This window comes from Dipodomys ordii, unplaced genomic scaffold (assembly GCF_000151885.1).
Source record: "Dipodomys ordii isolate 6190 unplaced genomic scaffold, Dord_2.0 Scaffold53, whole genome shotgun sequence".
In the NCBI taxonomy this organism is placed as follows: Eukaryota; Metazoa; Chordata; class Mammalia; order Rodentia; family Heteromyidae; genus Dipodomys; species Dipodomys ordii.
In genome coordinates, this window is record NW_012267269.1 from 6,597,147 (window position 1) to 6,622,400 (window position 25,254).

Genomic DNA, 25,254 nt, shown 5'->3' on the forward strand with positions numbered 1-25,254 from the left:
CCTGTAAGAACTTTATTGTTTAGCTTTAATATTAGGTTTCTAACTATTCAGAGTTAATCTTTATATAGGTGCCAAAATCATTCGTTTGCATATGAATGTAGTTTCAGGACCATTTACTGCAGAGACAATGTATTGGCACCACTTCAAAAATCAGTTTACTTTAAACATACAACTTTATTTCTAGACTCTCAATTATGTTCTACTGCTGTATGTCTATCCTTCTATGTGCCAATTTCACATTGTTTAGATTACTGTACTTCTGTAATAAGTTTTGAAATTGGTACATATAAATTCTTCAACTTTTTCATTACCAAGTTTGTATTAGCTATTTGAGGGCCTTGAAATTCCATAATAATTAAATTATTAATTTTCTTCTTCTGACAAAAAATGATCTTGGAAATTTGGTAGCGATTATATTGAATCTTTAGGTTCCTTTGAGTATTGTTGTTACCTTAATAATGTTAAGTATTCCAGTCTGTGACCATGAGATATCTTTCCATTTACTTCAGTTCTTTAATTTCTCTAAATAATATTTTATACTCTTCAAATACTCTTTCATTTTGCCTTAATTTATTCTCTGATATTTAAATTTTTAGTGCTTATTACTTCTAATTTCTTTTCTTTTTTTTTCTTCTATTTTTTTTATTGTCAAAATACCGTACAAAGGGGTTACAATTACATGGGCAAGATAATGAGTACATTTCTTATCAAGCATTGTTGTCTCCTCCTTTGTTTCCCCTTCCCATCCCATTTCCCCCTGCCCCCTCCAAACTCTCCCCCACCCAAAGTTGTAAAGTTCATTTTTCGACATAACATCTTGTACATCTCATGGTTGCAATGGGTCCACCTGTATCCCTATTTAAACAATTTGTTTTTTCCCTTCTCCTCAGTAGATGAATGGATCAAGAAAATGTGGTATATATACACAATGGAATTCTATGCCTCCATCAGAAAGAGTGACATTGCCCCATTTGTTAGGAAATGGGAAGACTTGGAAAAAATTATATTAAGTGAAGTAAGCCAGGCCCAAAGAAACATAGGTCTCATGGTTTCCTTTATTTGCAATTACTAGTATATGTCTAAGACAAGTTGATGTTAGCCGAAATGAACCCCAAGATAAGGATTCAGATGTTTATTCTTTCTTGCAATTGTTTCTAATTTCTTTTCTTAATTTGCTTTTCATGTTATTTATTGATGGAATGTAGAAATAAACTAATTTTTTTATTTTGACCTTATGCCCTGAAACTTTAATTCTTTTTAGATGTATTAATGTTTTTTTTAAAGATTCTGTTGGTTTTTCAATGTATGGAATCATGTCATCTGTCTTTTTATTTTCTGATGGTTATGGCTAGAACATTCTGTACAAAGTGCTGTGAATGAACATTCTGTCTTATTTCTGATACAGAGGAAAAGCTTTCATTGTTGATTTAATCTTTTTAGTTATTTTATGACTGTTCGTATTTTCATTTATTCCTGATTCAATTTTGGTAGGTTATGTGGGGATTTTCTATTTAATCCAGATTATCTAGCATACAATTATCTAATTATTAATCTAAATTTTCTAACAGTTTTTCATAGTGTACTCATAACAATTTTCATTACTATAAGACCAGTGCAAATATCTCCACTTGAATTTCTAATTTCATCTACATCTTCTCCCTGCTCTTTTTCGTAAGTTACAAATGTGTCAATTTTTAGTCTTTTCTGTCATCCAAATTTAGGGTTTGTTTCATTATTTTTCTGTTCCATTTTGACTTACTTCAACTAAATTTTTTGTTATTTCGTATCCTCTACTAATTCTAGGTGCATTTGCACTTTTCTTAATTTCTTGAGGTATAGTTAGCTGACTGGTTTCAGTTCTTATACTTTTTTAAAATTAGGCTTTTAATTTCAATAAATCATGAGAACTGCTTATGGTGCATTTCATCAGTTTTGATATTTTATATTTTAATTTATTTCAAAATGTTTCTAATTTTTGTGTGATTTCTTCTTTCATTTACTGGTTAAGTGAATGATTTTGGCTACCCATATATTTGTGATAGTTCTAGTTTTCCTGGAAATCTGTTACCAACTTTTAGTTTCATTCCATTCTTGTTAATCAAAATTCCTTAATTGATTTTTTTAGACTTTTACATTTGTTATAACTTATGTTGTGTTTTCATATGTGATGAGTTCTGGAGAATGTTTCATATGCCCTTGACATTTGTATTCTGGTGGTTTTTAGTGGAGTATTTTTTTCATGTTTGCTAGATCTCTGTTTTATATTGTTATACAGTTCTTCTCTGTCTTTACTAGTCTTCTATTTAGATACTGTGTCAATTATTGACAGAAAAACTTTGAAGTCTATTACTATTATTGTTGGGTTATCCCTTTCTTTGTCAGTGTTTGCTTCATGTATTTTGGGGCTATGTAGTTTCATTCATATATGTTATAATTGCTAATCTTCTTGGTGAATGCAGTTGTAACTTGTCAGTTTTATAATTATTGCTTCATAATATTTACTTTTAAAATCATGTAGGAAATGAAAAGGGATTTACAAAACTAAGACTTTAATATTTAATATATGTAACTTACCAGAGGTATTCTTTTTGTGTCTTCATATTACTATCTATATGTTGTGCAGAATTCCTTTATTTTGAACCTGAAGCTATCATTTTTTGTAGAACATGTCTACAAGTGCCTAATTCTCTCCATTTTGTTTTTCTGGGAATCTTAATTTCCTCCTAATTTTGAAAGATTATTTCTCTGGTTTTAACATTTGGAGTGCTTCTTTTTTTTCCTTTTAGTACTTTAATGTTATCCCAATTCAAGATAAGCAGCTTTTTTCTTATATACCAGTTCAATAAGAAGGCCTTCCATATATGACAGATCACTTCCCTTTGTCACTTTTAATATCCTTTGAAAATTTGATTACAATAAGTATTAGTATGGACCTCTGTACATTTATCTTCTTTCTTTCTTTTTTTTTTTGGTGGGGGGCGTCAGTCGTGGGGTTTGAACTCTGGGTCTGGGCACTGTCCCTCAGCTCTTCAGCTCAAGGAGCACGCTCTACCACTTGAGTCACAGCTCCACTTCTGGTTTTCTGGTGGTTATTTGTAGACAAGATTTTACGGACTTCCTGCTTTGGCTGGCTTTGAATCACGAGCCTGAGTAGCTAGAATTACAGGTGTGAGCCACTGTAACCCGGCTTAATCTTTTGTTTTCTTGAACGTCTTAACTATAGATTTATATCTTTCTTAATGAAAATCAAATTTAGTATGTTATTGCTTTTATCCAGATATTTCTTTGCCTTTTTTCTATCCTTCTGGATTTTCCATTTTGCATAAATTAGTATGCTTAATGGCACCCTTTTGTTCTGTCCATTTTTACCTCTTCTTTTATTTCTTTCTGATCCTTTGAATAACTTCAATTGACTTGTCTTTATGTATAATGATTATTTCCTTCTTAAGTCTAATATAGAAACTTTTTAGTATCTTGCTTATTCAATTTTAACTTTGTCATCTCCCCCTCTCCAAGAAGATAAAATTAAAATAATGGTACTATGTTGTAGAGACAAAGAGAGAAGAACAAGCGGAGCAGGAACTGGCTCTTGCAAATGGATTTGCAATTCAGAGCATAAAATTTAAGGACTGAACACATTTACAGATATGATACCAAATCTTTGAAAGGACAAGGAACAGTTGGCATTTTTATTTTCATACTTCTATGAAGGCATTTTATTATTAATTTTTTTCCATCTTATTACAGGTCCTGAGGCTGTACCTCCTTCCCTTCTCAAAGTAGTGATGAAACCCATAGCAACTGTTGGAGAAAACTACCAGTTTCCTCCTGCAAATTGGGCTGCACTTCTCTCTCCACTTATGAGGCTAAACTTTGGTAAATATTAAGTGATTTTAGGTCTTTAGACTTCACTTTTAGGATTTAATCTGAGTAGAAAAACAGATTCTGTGTCATAATTGGTAGAGACTTGTAGAACTAATCACCACACACCTACTGGCTCAAAACAAACCTAATTTATTACCACACGGTTCCAACGTCCAAAAGTCCAACATAGCTCTAGCCAAAGAGCATGGTAGTAGATGAATTTCTTTCTGGAGTCTCTGGTAGAGATACCATTTCTCTTTTCCAACATCTTTGTAATGTGACTCCCTTCTCCAAAGTAAGCAATGAAAGTCCCAGGCCTTGACACATAAATCCATGTTTCATAACTTCTGTTCCCATTTGGCCTACTTCAATAATTCACAATAATCTGAAAAAGTCAAGATCCTTTACCTTAATACCTGATTGCAAAGATCTTCTGCCATGCGATATACTATATGCAGAAGGGCCAGGAGTTGGAATGTGGATATGATTGGGAGCCTTTCTTGTTCCTACCAGAGTTTGTGGTGAGAGACAGAGAGAGTGCACATCTTTACACTTCTGCTTCATCCACAGCAACCTGTTACTCAGAGTGGAACTACCTCCATACAAATATAATTTCATATTTTGACTCCTGTTTCAAGGAGGGACAGGGCTGGGAAGTTGGCTCAGTGGTAGAGCGCTTGCCTTGCATGCCTGAGGCCCTGGGTTCGATTCCTCAGCACCACATAAGCAAAAAGAAAAAAGCCGGAAGTGGTGCTGTGGCTCAAGTGGTAGAGCGCTAGCCTTGAGCTGAAGAGCTGAGGGACAGCACCCAGGCCCAGAGTTCAGGCCCCACGACCGGACCCCCAAAAAAAAAAGTCTCTTCAAGGAGGGACAGTATCCATCCAATTACTTGAAGTCTTCTACTGTCTTAGCCATATCTGTCAACTATTTTTCATTTTGGAAACCCATGGCTTCTTACCATGGGAAAACTTAAGAAACTAAGTGAACAGGATCACTCCAGGCATGGACAAGAATGTCACCTGATCATGCACTAGAGTTTAAGTAACTCTTTTATCTATATAAGTTAATTGATTTCAGACATTTCATTTTAGTGATGAAAAGATGATTAATAACTTGGAAACTTTAAGTGTGAATATGAACTAGCCTTAAGATATAAAAAAAAAATTGCCCTTTGTTGTATCCTCCTTTCCTCTTCTCTCTCCTTTTCACCTTCTAGCTTTTCTTCTCCTTCTTTCTCCTTATCACCTCCATACCCCCTGTCTTAATTAAGATCAGCCCTATCCACAGGAAATCATGGTCTGCAAAAAGCATTAAAATATAAAAGATATGGTTTAAGAACCTTATTTTTGAGAGCCTAAAGTAAAAGAGCTCTGAAAATGTCCAAAAAAATTATATCTCTGGGTTTGTCATAGCTGTTTCATCACTGATATTATAGTACCTCCTTACATACAATATATAAAATAATTCAGTAATTTATATATTGATGTAGAGATAATTAAAGATGATTTTGATATATACAACTTTTTGGTAAAATGTTTTTATTTGAACCTAATCCTGTGTAAGATACCATGTCACCATCTTGGATTTCCAGAGAATTCATTTGTAAAATACGCTCTTCAGTTCTCTTGCCTTTGTATGCTGAACTGCAAATAGCCATGTTTGAGATAAATCCTTTGGGAGAGGAGAGAGAGAAGGTCTGGTTGGGAAAATAAGCCCCCACACACAAGGGACTCAGACTGCTGTAAAGAGCTAATCATTAAATAAGATGGCTATACCTGTAATACATTCCAGAATCACATAGATGTATCTTACTGCTGAACATAAAGTAGACAAGAGGGAAAAAAAGGGACTAAGAGTGTTAGCTAGAAATTTTCAGTGTTTATAGTGTTTGAGTGTTCAGATTGCTTCAGAGAGTATAAGAGAAATAAGACTAGCTAATTCAAGGTCATTGCTATTTCCAAGACTTGGGACAGTAGTACCAGTGGACACAGATTTTGCCCCATCACTCACAGAACTTCTGAAATACTTTTTTTTTTCCTGAAATACCATTTGAGTTACTAATGTTCTAATGAAAGCTGCAAAAGCCGGGCACTGGTGGCTCACGCCTGTAATCCTAACTACTCAGGAGGCTGAGATCTGAGGATCGCGGTTCAAAGCCAGCCTGGGCAGGAGAGACCGTGAGACTCCTATCTCCAATAAACCACCAGAAAACTGGAAGTGGTGCTGTAGTTCAAGTGGTAGAGCGCTCGCCTTGAGCTGAAGAGCTGAGGGACAGCGCCCAAGCCCAGAGTTCAAGCCCCACGGCCGACCAAAAAAAAAAGAAAGCTGCAAAAAATTGCCCAAGCAAATGCTTTGCTTTGGACCTTAATGTTTTAAAATGAACCAGAGAAGCAACTTCATTACAGAAATTTCTTTCCTTTTTTCTCTTTCAGGAGAAGAGATACAGCAACTGTGCCTTGAAATTATGGTGACTCAAGCACAATCATCACAGAACGCAGCTGCACTGCTAGGCCTGTGGATGATACCACCACTTATCCACAGTCTGAGTGTATGTAGTAATTAAGATAGTTGAACAGCCAGAGGACAAAGCTATTTGGGGAGAGATTAACATCCATTTGGGTGTGTGTTCTCCAAATGAAGAGTGGACAAATGGACATTTACAGAAATTGAGAGTAGCTGGCCAACAGATTGGAAAAATGATATGACTTAGAACCCCTCCATTGCCGTTACCAATCATGCTTTAACTACATTTATTAAAAGAAGGGTAATTGATGATCAGGAAGGAACTAAAGTTCCTTCTCAAGCTCATATAACTAAAGTTACTTCAACCTAGGTTTGTTTGATGAGATGATATACATAGACATTTCAGTGAGTATTAAGAGAAAGGCAAGACTCATCTATATGTTAAATCATCCCTCTTCCCCTCCTCCTCCACCCCCCACCCTTCCCAAAGGAAGCAACAATTAAGCTGAACTTGAAGGCTTGATAGGATTTGGATAGGCAACAATTCAGAGCCCCTAGGGAAAGTAGGTGGAAGGGCAGAGGTGGAGGAACTGGAATGTCATCCTCCTAGATGTTCCCCTTGCAATGAGGAAGAAGTAATAGTATTTGTGATAAGAGTATAAGGATTCGCACCTTCCAGGCATTCAAAGGTAGAGTGGAAGATCTATCACTTTAAAGAGGAAATTAACACAATACATACTTTTGACATTTCAAGCTAAGATAGAAAAAAAAATCCATTCTAGGATTTCTTAGAGGTTAATCCATTTATTATAAGTAAATTTTCTTCGTCATTGAATTCCCCCTGTAATCTGGCTCTAAATTTTGAAATTCACGCAAAACCCTTTACATTTTCAAACTCTTGGCTTTAGTTCCTATTCTTCATTCAGCCTTTTCTACTGCTCCCAATGCTCTCTAAGTGAAAATGTATGCTATTGAGGTTTGTGCCCTCACTGTGTACTTTTTTTTATTACCCTACCTGTCTGTTCCAAATAACTTCTTTAGGATGCCACTTATTGAACATTTACTATATACCTTGTACTTGTCAGCACTTGGTGGATACTTAGAGAGATCACATTTAATCTCTACAATTATGCCAGGTCTTGTTTTAAAATACTTTGAGTTATAATTTATATACCCTAAAAATGGTCATTTTAAGTGTAAACTTCTACCTTTACTACCTTTGTAAGTTTCTAGTTGATTTCAAGAATATCACTTAACACAAGGTCACATAGGCCTATTTTTAATCAGTTTCTCTGTTCACAAATTTAGATCCAGTCTTCTTCTCCTGTCTTCTTCTCCTCGTTGTCCTCCTCCTCCTCTTCTTCTTCTTCTTTTTCCTCTTCCTCTTTCTCCTCCTCCTCCCTCTCCTCCCCTCCTTCTCCTCCTCCTCTCCTCCTCCTCCTTCTTCTTCTTTTTCTTCTTCTTCTTCTCCCTCTCCCTCTTCTTACTCCCTCCTCCCCTGCCTCCTCCTCCTCTTCTCTTTTTTGCCAGTCCTGGGGCTTGAACTCAGGGCCTGGGCATTGTTCCTGAGCTTCTTTTGCTTAATGCTAACACTCTACAACTTGAACCACAGCATCACTTCTGGCTTTTTCTGAGTAGTTTACTGGACTCATGGACTTGTCTGCCCAGAATGGGCAGATCTTAGCCTCTTGAGTAGCTAGGATTATAGGCATGAGCCACCAATACCCAGCCAATTATTTTTTAGAAGAACTTTTATATAAATGTAAACTGCATATAAACATTAGAAACTCTTTAGAATAGAATCATAGTATGAGCTATTTTTGTATGTCTGCCTTCTGAGAAATTTATTTCATACAGTAATAAACAGACAATTAGTAGTCAAACAAAGTTCGCATAGCTAATAAATGGAAGGACACTCCATGATACTAAAGCTCTTTTTGAGTCAGGTATGTTTCTTAACAACCTGTGTAGTTGCCCTCAGAAACATTATTGCATTTTTAGCAACCCTTCCATTTCATTGTTAGAGCTTAGTAGCTCTTTTCATTTGAAGTTGTATAGGATCATTTGTATCTTTTTAAATTTACAAATTGCTTTTTAATTTAGTTTATATAAAGTATACAAGAAGGGGATTCATTCTGACATTTCTATACATGCATACAATGTATTCCAGTCAATCTCATTCCTCTCGCTCACTTTTCTTCCCCTTTATTCCCTTCTAAAACTATTTCAACAGATTTCCTTGGTCTGTTTTCACACTGTATGCAACTACTCTTACTATATCAATTTGCTTTTATCCTCCTTGTTATAGCTCAACTGCTTCCCATTTTTAATTTATTTCCTTATAAAATTATTGGAGATGGTATGTTTTTTTAAAAATGAATTCTGAAAAATGCATGCCAACTATATTGATCTTTTTGGAAAGTCACTGATTTAATTGTTGTATGTTACTATCTTTTAGTCTACTTCTTTTAGACTTACTGCCCCACTAATCTTACTTCTTTGAGTCTATGTCAAGTAAGAGAACTAATTAAGTAGCTTTTGGCTCTTGCAAACTTGGAGATACCTTGGTCAGGTCCATATGCCCAACTGTGACAGTTCCTTGGTCAGAGGTCACCCCAGAATGACATTTCTTCATATATTTTACCTTCCTTCCTTGTATTTTCTTGTAAAAAAATTAATACTGTCAGATGCATCATTTAAGTAATTGATTTCCAGCAGGTGAGCCTTTCATCTCCAGGAACTATTTGCTGGAGAACATGGCTTTTATAAAATTGAATAGCACTTGTCATTTACTTTCAGAAGTAGCATTTTATTCTCTTCTGTGAAAAGACTCAAGGTTTCAGCTGAATAATAGATTGGCAGATACAATATACACAAGAGTTAGTATGAATCATAAGTAATTGCAACAGCCAAACTTCCATGCATCATGACCCACTGGGCCATAAGGCTGTGAGAAAACGAGGGAAAAGGAAGTAATCTGACCTTTTTATTTCTGTCTTCCTTCACACTCAGCGATGACTTGAAGTTTTGACAACTGCAAACCCAGATTTACCTGTTTACATCTGACCTCTTCTGTTTTATATCCAGCTGAATATCAAGAAATACCTCCTAGTATCTGTACCTCTGTGGATAAAACACATCTCTGATGAACAGATCCAGGGCTTTGTGGAAAACTTAATGGTAGCAGCCTTTAATTCAGCTTCCCCGCTTTGCAATCCTGAGTTATGCCCAAGTGCCTTACAGGGTCTGAGCCAGGCCATGAAACTGCCCAGCCCAACCCACCACCTCTGGAATCTGCTCTCTGAAGCTTCTGGGAAAATTTTTGACCTTCTGCCAAATAAGATTCTGGTGAGGAACAAAAATATTTACATTCCTGACAATTTATGTTTGGGCCTCTTTAAAAAAGTCATTTTGGCAAAGCTAGAAGGTGTGTGTTTTAGGATGTGGGTGGGAAGGCTAGCAAGAAATAACCACATTCTTCACAAGGAGTGTGTTTGCTTCCAAGATCTAAATTGAGGTTGAATATTTAGAACCAAAGTTATGAGTGATTTTAAAAGTAGGTTAACCAGTGCTGCGTGCCCCTCCCCCCCAAAAATGTTGCTAAGCCTTTTACCAGATGCCTGTAGAAGATGAGCAAGCTTAGAAATCTTTATCCTTTATTACTCAGAGTCCTTCGTCATATTGTCCAATATACTACTTACATCAAATAACTTAATATCCCATCTCCTCTCAGAAGCCCTCTGAATTTGAATTTTACAAAAAGTCCTATAATCTACTTAGAACAATAGAATTTTGATGAGAAAATAAAATAAGAAAGATCTTTAATGATAAAAATTGAGCATACATTTTGGTTTGCTTGAAATTAAAACATGAGTTGCTGTGCTTAGAGATAAACAAGCCTAATTATTTGCTAAAACATTAAGAATCAACTTATTTTCATTTTGGGTTACATTTGACATGCTGAGATTTTTCTTTACCAGAGAAATGATATTGAGCTCTATATCAGTGTAGCAAAGTGCCTCTCAGAAATGACGGATGATGCTGCCAATCAAGTTGTCCATATCACTAAGGTAATAATGCACCTGTCTTTTCTTCTTATTACTGAGGCAGAAATTACAAATTGAAGAATTGATTCATTATCCTTTTGCCTGAAGCTTGTTTTTATATTTTTTATGGTTAATTTTAGGAAGTTGTCTTCTTATTTCATTGTTGAATCTAATGGCCAGCCTGCTAGTGTGATTGATGCTTATTATATGTTTAAATAGATGAATATATGGATGAGCAATTTTTTTTCTTGTTTTCTTTTCCAAGCCAGTACTGGGACTTGAATTCAGGGGCTGGGCACTGTCCCTGAACTCTTTTGCTCAAGGCTGGCACTTGTGGAGTTTTGGTGGTTAATTAGAGATGAGTTTTATAGACCTTTCTGCCCAGGCTAACTTTGAATCACAATCCTCATATCTCAGTCTCCTGAGTAACTAGGATTTACGAGCATGAGCCAATGGGGCTTAGCTAGTAATGGGAATATTCTAACCAAAAGCTTTCTGGTTTATAGAAGTCATAAATAAATAGTTCTGTTCTTACATAGTTTTCTAATATCTGATACTATCCTTTTGGAATGCAGAAGGGTGGTAGATTGAAAAACAAGGACTGTTAGCCCTGACACCAGTAATTAACAAGTACTATCCCTTTCCACATTTAACATATAAAATACAAAACACTGTTAAATTTAGGCCGCAGCTAATTAGTGAATAATTTTCAGCTTAAGTACATCCCAGTCATCATACTTACTTGAATATAATCTTGCCTATAGCTAATACAATGAACCCCTCCCCACCATTAGCTGGTGGACATGTCATTGTTTATTTCACTATATGTCAGGTTTGCCTATTCAGTTAGCTCCTTGAATTTCTGCATCCTACAGCAGTGGTTCTCAAAGTGTGGTCTCTGGGTCAATAGAATCAGTGCTGCCTACTAACTGATTAGGAGAATTTTCAAGTCTCACTCAACACTAGGTGTCCAATAGTCTGTTTTAAGTATCCCCAGAAAAATTCTAGTGTATTGTCAGATTGAGAGTCACTGTTGCAGAATACTTAAAATAGCTGCACTTTGGAAATTAGCTTGTTCTAAAGAAAAGCAGTAAAGGAAAGTAGTAAGAGAATGAACTCTGGTACCACACTGGCCTCTAGAACTTATTAATGGTGTGACCTTCATTAAGTTTCTTAACTTCTTTCTCCCTTAGTTTCTCCTCCAATAAAATGAAGATAATAGCATCTACCTCTTAGGAATGTTTTGAGAGTTAAATGACTTGTTCTATAATAAGTACTTGGAATAGTGCCTGGCCCAGGGCAAAGACTCACTAATTATTTATTATGGTAATTAGTGCATTCAAATAAGTAACTATATTTTATTAATACACTATGTAATGTAATGAAATAAAGTATATAATTTACTTCTTGGTATCAAGAGCAAAAGGTCACAGTGCTACTCACCCAGGTTATTAAAAAATTGTCACTAGCACATGCTAAACAGTATTCTGATGTCATCAAAAGTGTTAGTCTCCTTTATTAAGTTAGTCAAAGCTTTTGTTTTGGGCAGGAATATAAGTAAGAGTTTAGTGGTAGCACAGACCCTAGGTTCCAGTTCTTACAACATTACTTCTCATGTGTGCCAGAAAGTTACTTAGGCTCTGTTCTTCAATTTCTTCACCTGTAAAAGGATAATAATAATGAATGGTTGCAGAGGGTTGGTGTATGAATTCTTTTTTTTTTTTTTTTTTGCTGGTCGTGGGGCCTAAACTCTGGACAGGACTCTCAGCTCTTCAGCTCAAGGCTAGCACTCTACCACTTGAGCCACAACACCACTTTCGGCATTGTCTGCTTATGTGTACTAAGCCACCTTCCCAGCCCCAGGTGTATTGAATTCATAACAGAAATTCACAAATGCATTGGTTTGAAAAAAAATCTTAGTTCCTTTAAAACTATTGAGAACCTCAAAGAACTCTGACTTAATATGGATTAAATCCACTGATATTCACATTAACAAGAGTTAAAATTAGAAAAAAATGCTAAAATATATTTTCTAACACATACACAAAATAGTGAGAAAAGTGGCATTATTAACATTTTTGTAAATCTCTTTAAATCTGGCTTAGAAAACAGCTGAATTTTTATGGGAGTTTTCATTCAATGTAGTGTGAAATTGTTTTTATAAAGCATGTAAAGAAATTTCAACCTCACCAATAAGTAGGTGGAAAGAGGAAGAATGTGTTCATAGTCTTTTTCATTAATTATGGGTATTCTGCACCAAAACTAAACAACTGGTAGTTTCTTAAAGGTATTGTATAATCCAACCATTTCAGTGAAATGCATATACTTTTATTATAACCCCTTAGTTGGTCTTGGGCTTCAGGTCTTTTACTCATGATTTTCTAATGTCATACATTGGTTATTGGAAAAGGTTGGATCACTGAATTTTGAAGTTGAGACATTTCATTTTACAGTATCAAAGCATCATAATTTTATTACTCCCCAGAAAAGCATTCTGCATATTGAAAATTTTTCAATCAAAAAATAGCAGATAAAATTTTTCTAAAATTCTAATTTTCACTATAAAGCTCATTTTTTATCATTGGGAACAAATACTGTCAGGCATTTTCCTTGAATTGGCTTGGCTCATTTCCTTCATATTTTAATAAAGCAGTCTGTTAAATAGCCAGTTTAAAAAAAATCACAATTTGTCTATTGTTCTTTCAAGTAAGAAGGGTAGCTAATTAGCTCCCAACAATGACAAGTGTTTCTTCTTGAGACAGCCAAAATCCCTACATGTATTTCCCAGTTTGGAACAGGATATAAAAAAGTTATACACTCAAGGGCCAAGGTTTAATGACACTAATAATTTTTAGTATTTACAAGGCAATTTTAAACAAACCTGGCATTTTTTAAAAACTTGTAATCACTGGCAATGAATAATACAATGAACACTAGTATACTTTGGTGCAGTCATTAAAAAAAAATGTTTGACCTTGTAGAACTTCTTCAGTAGCCTTGGGATTTCCAGAGGTCTGTGCAATCACATTTTGAAAGCTGCTGAACTGATACATGTTAAGTACTTAGAATGGTGTTTGACCTATGACAAGTACTGTATTAGAATAGTTATCCTCTTATTATTATCTGTGCATATGAACCTGTTAACCTCCAAACTCATTCATGATTTTCTTGAAGAAACAGTAGGTGACATTTGGACCCTCTACTGTGTGTGCATTTTAATATAGCAGACATGCAGATAGGTCTCTGCTGCAGGAAAGGAATAGCATTAGCATGTGGAACAATACCATCAGGCTCATCCTTTTTGTTTTGCCCTTACCTGGAGGCTTTGTAGCTACTCCATTTCATAATGGATGAACAATTTCTTTTTTGCAGAATAATGTGGAAAAGGCTGCCTTCATCAAGCTGTACTTGGTTTCTCAAGGACGATTCCCCTTGATGAGTCTAACTGATATGCTCAGTGTCACTGTGCAGCACCACAACAGAGAAATACTTGCCTGGATGGTTCTGCATAGCTTGTACCATGCACGGATTGTGAGCCATGCCAACACAGGTGAGGCCAGCTGGGGTAAACCACAAGGACAGAAAAAGATCTGCCTGCTGGCCCTTTTAACTTGCAGTTGTCTTCTCAGCTAGTTTAAAAGTTAGTTCAGTGCTTTTCTGACTTCTAACCAGGAACAAAGAATGCCTTAGGCAAAAATGAGCAGCTATAGCTCATAACATTCACTTCTTGGATATAGAAATAAATCCTGTTGAGGGTTTGTATGTTGTACTTAGCTCTCTAGTCCTTCAAGGATACAAATAAGCACACCAGGTTGCTCTTGTCAGTTTAACTTAGTTTCTCAAACACACAAGGTGTAGTTTGATACTGCCTAAAATACCTCATTCCCAATTAAATGGTGTGTGTGTGTGTGTGTGTGTGTGTGTGTGTTTATTTAATAAGCAAACAGAAAAAAATCAAATAGTTATTCTGTAGAAAACTTCTTGAGTAAAAATACTAAAACCTGGCCATGCTAATTTTCAAGCCTCAAGTTAATCAGTCACAAGGTACAACTTTTAGACCATTTTAGACATTACACTTTAATAGTCACCTGAAAGCACAGTTCCGCTATGGCCCGATTGATCTTTTTTACCAGTGCTTATTATTTTTCAACACTGAATCCAGATTCTGAGTGGCCCCTGGCTTTATGGGTCAGATGTGGCAGGGAAGCCATTGGGATCCTAGGTAAGTTGTCCTTATGGCTTTGATGGAAAATAGACAAACATCATCATAGTAATTACTCAGGAAGACTGTATTGGAAAATTCCATTCAACTTCCTCAGCAATTGAGACAATTTCCTTGTATCTGCTTAGTGTCTACATGCTGAAAAGTGAACTTGTGATTTAAAAACATGAATCTTTATTTAGTTTTATTTGAAACAAAAATGTGCTTGAAAAATCTAGTAGCTATTTCCAATTAAGCATAAAGATATTTGTAAGTTAATCACTTAATATTGCCTTTGTCTCTAATATGAAATTCTGAAATAAAATTCTCATTTTCCTCTTAGTTTTTAAAAACCTTCCTAAATAGCTTTCGCCTTGCTGAGAATCCTCATTTTTTTCTTTTACAAAGGATAAAAATCAGTATTTATGCGTTCATTTGTTCTCTCAGTGGCTGGTTTACTTTTTTATGACTTTGGAATAGGTCTATTCTTACCATTTGGCATAAATTGGGAACACTTAAGTAACAACTAGTTACTCAAGCTTTAATATTACTGAATAATTGGCTTGCTGGACTTTTCCTAGTGTGCTTAATATTGAGAAAAATTCTAATAAATATAATTTAGCACTAGTAAACAGGAAAATTTGAAGGATAAATTTACTTTTGAAAATAAAGACCAAAATATTATTTCTAGCTATGAATAGTGTCAACTCTCTCCAAGCATTAACAATTCTTAGGGATTGCAGAAAGAATTCAGATTGTTTAGTAGAATCCTTACCAGGTGTCCTGTGTTAGTTATGATGGTCATTACTGAGCTCTTCTACATTCCAGAGGAAAATCATTGGTGTAAGAAATGTCTTCTTTGTTTCAGGAGTGTTGAAGAGAATGGAGTGGCTCTTGGAACTGATGGGTTATATCCGAAATATTGCTTACCAGTCAACATCTATTCACAATGTGGCTCTTGATGAGGTACAGTCTACAGGAGTTGCTTGTAGCTTCCTTAATCAGCTCACAAAGAGATAAAGGTTACTTTGGCTCACTGTTTTAGTTTACAACCAGTGGACCTCATTTCTTTGGGCCTGGGGTGAAGCAGTACATGGTAGAATGAACACACTTTAGGGAGCATAGCTGCTCACTGCATTGCCAGTACACTAAAGAGGGGAAGATGAAGGAGTCAGGGTCCCACAACCCCCTTCAAGAGCACACCCACAGGACCCAAAGACCTCCCATTAGGTTCTTCTGCCTAAAGGTTCCACTGCCTTTCAATAGTAACACCCTGGAGGCTAAGTCTGTAACACATGGGCTTGTAAAGGATATTCAAGACCCAAACTGTAGCACACTACTTGCAGCTTTTCTTTTTCTCCCTACTTTCTTCCTCTCTTCCTCACTTTCTCTTTTTCTTTCTTTTTATTCTTTCTCTTCCTCCCTGCCTCTCTCCCTCTTCCTTCGTTCCTTCCTTCCTTCATTCCTTCCTTGCTTCCTTCCTTGCTTCCTTCCAGCACTGGGGTTTCAGCTAAAGACAGTGTGCTTGCTCACTCAGCTGGCATTCTCTTACTTGAACCACAACTCTGGTCAGTTATCTGCTGGTTATTTTAATAGGTCTTTAGAACTTTGCTTCCTGGATTGACTTCAAACTTCAAACCTCTGGATCTCAGTCTCCTGAGTAGCTAGGATTGCAGGCATGAACGATCAGTTTCCAGTTTCTTCTTTCATATTTGAGAAAAACTGATAATACTCTCTAGTGCCACAAGGAAACTTCTATTCTTACCCTTCTTAGAAACACCCAGGATTGTACTGTGAGAAATATTTTTGATAGATTATTTTTTAAATATGATGTACAGAATTCATAGGGCACTAAAAATGGCTAATGTGAAGGAGATTCCTGAAATGTATGCAAATTATCTGTATATGTGCCAGTACTTCATGCACACATGTATTAGAGGGGAGTGTTCATCACAGTTGCAGTATGAACTATGACCCCTGGAAAGTAAAATCCTCTTGCAGTGGGTGATTTTTAAAAGAAAAAGATAAATACATAAAATGAAAATAGCTCTTTTCCATTCTTTTCTTAATTTAGGTGCTGTGTATTTTTTCATCTTTTTAAAAAAATTTATTGTCAAGGTGATGTATAGAGAGGTTATAGTTATATACATAAGATTGTGAGTACATTTCTTGTCATACCCCTCCCTCAACTTTCTCCTACTTTCTTTCCCCTCAGTGTCTCCCCCAAGTTGTAAAGTTCATTTCCAACATATTTTTAATAGAAGAATTTTCTCTGTAGTAATGCTTCAAGAGTGAGTAAAATTTGCATAAACTGGGGTGTTCTTTGCAATTCTGCCTAGTTTTTCAAGAGTGTCTTTTTAATTTTTTGAAAGTTTAGTTATTAGAAATTTTATGAGACTGTGAACCTTTTAGGGTTTTTCTGAGCTATCATAATCTGCCCTCTTCTGACCCCTTAAGTTTTTATTAATTTGCTTTGTATTTTTACAAAAAATTAAAACCCCCAAGAAAATTAAAATTGAAGGAAGAAGTATTTTAGTGAAAGTAATTCAGTAACTTGGAGGTACACTTATTATCAATGTCTAACTCTTTATGAGTTTACATTATTATATGATCTGAATGGACTCTAGATTTTCCAAATATATTGAGACTTCTTGTTCAAAAACAAAATCAGATAATATTATTAAATATACCTCTTAATATTTTAATTATTTAAAAACACCAAAAACAAAGGAGTGTTTGGATATTTGTGTGATCAGAAATTGTGTTTCTCCTAAAATGTTAGAACAAAAATAAAACTGTTGAACCTTCTGTCTTCACAAAATAGGACTAAAAATCTGCCCTAAAAGGTGTTTTCATTATGTATGGAAATTAAGTTTGCTGTCCAGTTCAGTTTTCTTATGGGGTGGGGACACAGAGAAGGAGAAGTAAGTGAAAGGGAAGATAACTTTGTATTATGATAGGGTTCAGGTATGTGGACATGTTCCTTTGAATTGTTAAAACATATGACCTCTTCTGTCTTTATTGTAGGCTTTGGACTTCTTGTTGTTAATATTTGCTGCAGCAGTGGTGGCTTGGGCAGACCATGATGCTCCACTCCTCCTTGGTCTTACTGCCAGTTGGTTGCCATGGCATCAGGAGAATGGCCCAGCTGGGCCAGCATCAAGCTTCCTTGGCAGGAGTCCAATGCACAGGGTCACTCTGCAGGAGGCTCTCACTCTCCTTCCCAATAGCATGCTGCTGCTGCTGCAGAAAGAGCCATGGAAGGAACAGACCCAGAAGGTGAGCCTGGTAGCCACCTGCTTAGCTGGTGGGCAGGCAGGCTTTTGTCTCTAGAAGTTCCTGCTGTAGGATTGACGTGGTAGTTCAGTAAAACTTGAATCACACCACAGGCTTCCCTATGTAGCCCCAGATCTCAGTAGGATGCAGAGACAGCCCAGGTAACTGCTGATTTTGAACAACAGCAATCACAATAGCAACAACTTGCTTACAGTTGGGGGTTAGGCTGGAAAGAAAAATCTATACTTTCATTCATTTTTTTGGAGGCACATGTACTCTGATCTTCAAGAAGAAAGAGTAGTAAATTTCAGGTGAGAATCTTAAAGTGAGGACAAGAAGGAAGGTACATTCAAGATTCAAGCATGGTAAGTAAGCAGGTAAGCAGGATACAGTTGTGAGGAGCAAGGAAGGGAAGTGATCAGTAATGTCTGAGCTGACTCAGGGGACTCTTCCCAGGGGGAATGTAGGGCTGGAACATCTGTTTTCTTGCAGAGTAGTTAAGGTTGCCCATCGCTTATTCTATGCTACACACTCACTGCAAGTACTGTCATGACCTTGGCCTGAGGGAGATGTCAAATATAGTTTTGCTATCACCCCTTCTCTGAGAAACACCCAAGTTGTAGGATTCACCTTTTGGTTTTAAATACCAAAGTCCCTGATCTGTTGGCAGAACATGTGAAAATTCTGTGCTCCCTGTCCTTGACTGATCATTAATATAGTTGGTTGGAAGATTCTTTTTTTGAATCTCATTTAATCAAAACTGGATTTTATATGAAGTTAAAAGCTTACAACTAACTTTGTTGCTTATATTTGAAATCTGAACATTAATCTTTTAAAACATTTCTGAGCAGTGAACCCAGAGTTTGTTTATGCATAATTCTCCTAAGTTCCTCAACTAAAATGTTGTTTCCCCTTAGATCAGATAAGCATTCGTAGTACTTTCTTAACTTTTTTACTTTATGTTCTATTTTTAATCAAAATAAATTTACATGTGGTCTCCCATTTTGTTATTTCTGGATCAAGACAGTGTTCACTTTGGACTACAGGGCAGACATCTTGCTTTGATTATATATTCGGATGCTTGGTTTATTTGCTTCTGTTAGAATATTATAAAAACCAAATTGAGAAAAGGAAAGAAATACAAGAGAAAAATTGAATTAAAGCAGGAGTTAGAATTTTCTTTTTCTTTCCTTAATCCAGCTTCACATATCTGAAGTTGAAATCTGTAGTGAAAGATTAGTAACATTTAGTCATCAATGACATTATCCTGTATCTAATTTGAAAACAATTTGGGCTGCATCCTGGGAAATCATTCAAACTCATGAGTACTATGAGCTTTTATCTCATTTTTAGGATTTATTCACAGTTAACATGCTTGGCTTTACTGACAATATTTTATGCTCTTTCTCTTGTATTTGAACTTCCTTCTTTTCATATTAATTTGGGCACAACGTGTTCTCATTTACAGAAATAGATTTCATTTCAGTAATAAGAGCTTATATCTGATAGGTTTCTGTTTGGTGCCAGCCTAATGCATACAGGGCAAAATGCATATAGAAATAGTGGAAATGAACATGATGCAAAGAAAGCACATCACTTTGCAGCCAGGAGTAGCTGGGCTCAACTCCTGACCCTGGGAATAGACTTGGGTAGTTATTAGCAGATCTGGGCTTCTCTGAATGATAGCAGATAATGTTGATGGCCTCCATATCTTATGGTCTTAAACACTCTGTCTAAAACCCATATTTTGTTCTTGGTCCATGTCTCATTTCTACTCCTTCAGCCTAGCCAAGAGTTGCCTACATATTGCACTTTCCCTCAAGTGTGCTGGCCTGGGGGACTGACTGATCTCATGGTGATAATAGCATTCTGTTCACTGACACTGTTCTTTTTCATTCTAGTTCATTGACTGGCTATTCAGCATCATAGAAAGTCCTAAAGAAGCCCTCTCAGCAAAGTCCAAGGATCTTTTGAAAGGTATTACACTTCAAGATTATATCCATGTAGATGAAAAGCATCATCTCTTGTCTAGTATACAGAACAGCATATTATGATATTGGTTTATGAAAAATCTCTTCTTTGTGTACCTCAATAATCGGGTGTGATCACTAATGTAGCATTTTGAGCCAGAAACTGGATTCTAAAAATGTTCCAGTACTTGTAAATTTAACTTTTAGATAAATCTAACTTTCAGCTTGTACTTTCATCTGTGTCTTGGGACTTGGGGATTTGGAGCCAGTAGCTGCTGCTGACAGCTTGGATATTGCACTGACTATGTCATATCTGTTGGTCTCTTCTGTGATAATTTATCTGGGCTTTCTATTTGCCAAACAAGAATTTGTGAGTTGTGATCCTTCTTCCAACCCCAAAGGAAACCTGTGGATGTTGAAATAGTGGCCCACATGATTCTAATAGAACTTCACTAAAAATCTAGACTGTGATCTGATATATTTTTAATTGATCCATCTCCAGAGACTTGCTGACTCTGTTCATTTGTCTGTGAGAGTTTGAAGTAATTTTTAATAGTCCTGGACCCATAATACCATTGGTTTCTATGATACAAAGTTAATAACTGAAACCAAAGTGTTAACCAGTCCAATGAAGCATGTATTCATTTGATTATATTTTCATGAGCTTACTATTATAGTCACCATAGTTGTGTAACCTGGTTTATATACATTCCTTCACATTCCTATATTGTACATATATTTGTAGTAATATTGCAAAATAATATATAAGATACATAGATAATAATGTATATATTACATATAACATATAATTATATATAATAAAATAAGAATATATAATGTATATTATATATAATATATAATTACATATAATAATAAAATAAGATATATAATAAGAATTACTCAGAATTTGTCTTCTTTAAATTGATCCCCAAGAGACTCGTGACAGAGCAGAAACAATTGATGTGTACATGTCCAAATATAATTTACTACAGTCATAACTATTCTTTTGAGCATAAGAGCTCAACTTTCATATGATTGTGGGTTTTATATTTTTAGCATTAAGTAAGCACCTAATGGAGATAACACTTATGAAGAATAAATTAAGTAAATTTTATATGAAGTAGATTTTTTATAAAGAACACACATGTAATTAGCACTCACATCAAGAAAAGGAACATCATTAAGCTTCTCAGAAATCAGTTTCCAAGTCATCTTTGTAAATTTCATTATCAACTGAATATACAGTAACTAAAAAACTTTCCCTCAACCTTTAAAATGGTTTACTGCCTTAACAATTTGCCAAGACTTGATGGGAATTCTTAATCTTGAAGATAAGCTGAGAAAAAGCCAACCTCTGCTCTTGATACCTTTTTGATCAAAATGACCTTTTCAAGTGGAGCTATACCAAATGCAAGTGTTCTCTCTCTCTCTCTTTTTGTCTCCTTAGCCACCCTGCTATCCTTAAGAGTTCTCCCAGAGTTTAAGAAGAAAGCCGTGTGGTCCAGAGCATATGGATGGTAAACAGTTTTACAGTAGTCAACAGCATTTTCAGTTAATGCAGCAAACCAAAGAAATAGACATTTTTCAGAATTCACATCTGAGATTGGTGACACATTGATCCTTACAGTTAAGGATCATGAGAAGGTGGCCATATTACTGACAGCTTGACACATGCTTGGCCAGGAGGACGTGAATTCCTTTGGTACCCAGGCCACGTGAGACTGAAATAGGAGCATGAATATTGCTGATTTGGCCAGAGTTCAATATGAGGATGATCTTTGTGGAAACTTCTCTTACTTAAACTCTAGTAAAATTATCTTGTAAACTTTGTGCATGTGACTTTTATTTGCTTTAATAGTGTTGGAGATGAGTTTGCTTACAAAACAAATTGTAATGGTGACAGTAATCTTATGTATATCCCAATAATAATGTCCCTTCCACTTGGTTGCCCGTATAACTTCAGGTAAGAAATTATTCCCTCAAGATATTTCCATTTGGTCTGCAAAATTAGAAGTCTCTACTGTTTGAGGCCAGATGTTCCTAACTATATACAAAAGGAAATTTCCCTTACAAGCCCTTTTCTGTTAGTTTTTGAAAATATAAGTTGCCAAGATAAATAGCTTGTGGGGATATACTAACAAATTAATATGTGGAGTTAAAGCTGTGTTATGTCTCTCAGAAGTATCCAAACACACTCACTCTTGATTTGAAAAGTGTACATTTGGAACAGATGTGAAGATCCATGTAAATATCTAAAAACTTCTTGTGTTTTATTTGCAATATAATGGTTCCATGGTAACTAAGAGGTTGTTATCTAAAATTTTTTTGCAGTTAATTGCTAGAAGCTAGCTTCTCTTGAAGTGATAGTATGTGGATATCTGGCTTTTGGGAAGTAAGTATGAGGGTGGTACCCTCATGAATGGGATTAGGGAATTTATTAGAAGAGACTTGGGAGAGATGATTTCTTTTCCATCATGTGAGGATATAGCAAGAAGGCATCTTATGTGCAGAGCACAAAGGAGACTCAGTTGTTATCTTGGAACTTCACCAAGAACTAAAAAGTTACATGGATCCTCACATCTGTTTTTTCCTGAGCCCCTAGAAATTGTGAAAAACCTATTTCTGTTGTCTGACTCATTCAGTTTACAATATGTTTTGTAAGAGTCCAAGCTAAGAGCGCCATTGACAACAATATATGAGGTACTGCTATAACCAATAAAAAAATGTAGAAGCAGCTTATAGAAGTTGTTAGAGTTCTGAGATACATGGTAGGAAATGCCAGTATTAACTTTTAGCAATTTTTTAAGAGATGAGAAAGAAGAGGAGATAGAGAGGAAGCTTCTGCTTTTTAGGAACTATATAATAATCATAAGCAGTGGTATAAATAATAAGGATAGTTAAGATTATCCTGATGACATCTCAGATAGAAGTAGGGAAATGTTCTTGAAGACTGAAAGGATGTCTATTAGAAAATGATAAACAACTTGGCTGAATTGTGTCTATCATTTAGCATTATATGGAAAGCGAAAGTCTTGGGTAATAAAACTGGATATGTAGCTGAGATCTCTAAGCAAAGTGTTGGAGGAGTTAACTCATATTGGAGGAGTAAAATATAAGAAGAAGAACAATATAGAAGACAGAATATTTTAACCAAAAGCAAGAACCAGAACAGAAATGTTTGGAAAATTTTCAGCCTGCGAATACTTAAAAAAAAAAAAAAAGTGAAATCATGTCCTGAAAAGAAGTGTAGTGAACAGACAATTCAATATGGATATTACAATGTGAACTGCAGGTCTAATTGTTGCTCCATTAAGAACACTGCTAATTTGAGATGAAAAGAATGAAGGGAACAGATTTTACAGAATGGGGCCCTGAGTTATTTGGGTGTAAAGCTTTACTATTCTTCAAAGACAAGGAAGAATGATCCTAATGGTGATTCAAATATAAGTTCCTGCAAAAGAGGCATTTAGCTCCTTGGTTTCAAAAGGCCAAATGCTCTGACTGGAACCATAGGATGGTCCATTCAAAGTTACTAGGCCTGACCTCTCTGAACAGACATGGGGACAAGAACTCTGACTTGGCGAATTCTGCTGTTCCTGAGCCTTAAGATCTTAAGGACTTTGCACTGACGTTTTGGGATGTGCTAGAGAACTGTTGTTCCCTTTTGAAATGTCAATAGCTGCCTTATGTTTATCTTAACCATGGTATTTGGAAGCACATAGCATATTTGATTTAACACACAGCGAGGAAAGAATTCCATCTCGTGATGATGGACTCTCAGCTATTTGGGATATAAATGATACATAGATGAAGCTTCAAATATTTTAGTTGATACAAGAACAAGTTCTGACTTTGCAGAGGTGGGGGTGTGGAGGGTCTAGAATACACATATTTTACCCATGAAAAGAATATTAACTTTGTGGAGCCGATAGTCCTAAAAGCTGAATATGTGTCTTCCTCCTCCCATTTTTTTTTTGTACTGGTCCTGGGGCTTATACTCAGGACTTGGGCTCTGACTTTGAGCTTTTTTGTTCAAGGCTAGTGCTCTGTTCCTTGAGCCACAGCTCTACTTCTGGCTTTTTTTTTGGTGATTAATTGGAAATACGAGTCTTACAGACTTTCCTACCTGGGCTGGGTTTGAACTTCATTCCTCAGATCTCAGCCTCCTGAGCAGCTAGGATGACAGGCGGGTAAGTCACTGATGCCTAGCTTTCCCCTAAATTCATGTGTTAAGACCTACTCCATCAATGTAATATATTTGGCAAGAGAGACTTTGGGAGGTAATTAAATCCCAATATCATGAGTGGGATTGGCTGGTGCCATTGTTAAGAAGAAGCATGAGAGATGATCTTTCACTCTGCAAATGAAAAGGAATAGAATTGATTTTGGAATTTCCAGCCTCCAGAACTTTATGAAATAAATTTCTGTTTAAGCCACATGGTTTTGTTATTTAGCAACTTTAGACCTAGGGCTTGGAAAGCTGTTGAATTTTCTAAGTATATTTAATCTTTAATGTTATTATTAGCTTGGGGTATAAAGACAATTTATAAAATATGATATTATGGACAACTGGAGAATATATTCTAAAATGCTACCCTCCTATCTCTCAGTCTGGAAGCTCACTAGTAAAATGCAATTCATGCCACTTGGTTGTTCAAGTTTTGCTTCTCAATTTAATTAAATTTATTCCAGTATATTCTATTTCTCATTGACCTTACAGGAAAAATAATCAAACTTCACACAATGTAAGTGTAACTTGTAGAAAATCCACAGCTTAGGTGATGAACATTATACAGAATGTTTTGAAAATATGATGAGAGACTTGACTGCTGCCATACTGGTTAAGGGGATTAGGTGATACGTACAATTAACCCATGCCATCACTTTTTGTCAAGTACTAGATATTTTGCCACCACAGTATTTCCAAAGATGCATTTGTTGCAGCTGAATCCACAAATCTCCTTTCTTCTGTCACATAACTATGCTGTGTATCGTATCTTCTTTTTAATGGAAAAGACTCTAAGGATATCTCTTCTTTCTGAGTAAAGATGATTGTAGGTAAAATACATACCTAAAGTGGAGAAGAAAGTGGCAACAATAAGTAAGGTTGAGTTAAGCATATCCCTGGGGGGAAAATAATTCTATAAAGTAGTCAGAGTGCTGCCAGAATTCTAAAGATGGGACAGTGACAAGAGAGACCCAAAGAACTGACCAGATTGTATCCAGAAAGGGAAGTAAATCAAACTCGTTTATCCTAAGCTTAATATAGGAATTCTTTGGTTTCTTTGAGGTAACTGCTTCACCACCTCTAACGTTTCACACTTGGTTTTTATTCTTTTATTTTATTTGTGAACATACTGTACAGAGGGGTTACAATTACATGGGCAGGATAATGCATACATTTGTTACCAAGCATTGCAGCCTCCTCCTTTGT

At 35.8% G+C, this 25,254-nt stretch overlaps 2 protein-coding genes and 1 long non-coding RNA gene across 5 annotated transcripts in view; 1 reads left to right on the forward strand and 2 right to left on the reverse strand.

Annotated features, from left to right (window-relative positions):
• The window catches only part of Focad (focadhesin), a 274,302-nt gene extending 252,652 nt beyond the window's left edge, over positions 1-21,650 (forward strand). For both annotated transcript variants that reach the window (XM_013020828.1, XM_013020829.1), the window contains 9 exons: positions 3,748-3,876; positions 6,297-6,412; positions 9,415-9,675; positions 10,308-10,397; positions 13,746-13,923; positions 15,443-15,540; positions 17,602-17,853; positions 19,752-19,827; positions 21,268-21,650. In XM_013020828.1, the coding sequence (XP_012876282.1) occupies positions 3,748-3,876; positions 6,297-6,412; positions 9,415-9,675; positions 10,308-10,397; positions 13,746-13,923; positions 15,443-15,540; positions 17,602-17,853; positions 19,752-19,827; positions 21,268-21,341 (1,274 nt within the window). In that variant the 3' untranslated portion in view covers positions 21,342-21,650. The remainder of the gene's footprint in view (positions 1-3,747; positions 3,877-6,296; positions 6,413-9,414; positions 9,676-10,307; positions 10,398-13,745; positions 13,924-15,442; positions 15,541-17,601; positions 17,854-19,751; positions 19,828-21,267) is intronic.
• LOC105989025 lies at positions 20,917-21,277 on the reverse strand. The gene is made up of 2 exons (XR_001175234.1): positions 21,173-21,277; positions 20,917-21,138 (listed from the first exon to the last, which is right to left on the reverse strand). It is a non-coding gene; the product is annotated as an uncharacterized LOC105989025 (long non-coding RNA).
• A 2,905-nt stretch (positions 21,651-24,555) lies between the features above and the next one.
• The window catches only part of Hacd4 (3-hydroxyacyl-CoA dehydratase 4), a 27,292-nt gene continuing 26,593 nt past the window's right edge, over positions 24,556-25,254 (reverse strand). For both annotated transcript variants that reach the window (XM_013020779.1, XM_013020778.1), the window contains one exon: positions 24,556-24,891. In XM_013020779.1, the coding sequence (XP_012876233.1) occupies positions 24,800-24,891 (92 nt within the window). In that variant the 3' untranslated portion in view covers positions 24,556-24,799. The remainder of the gene's footprint in view (positions 24,892-25,254) is intronic.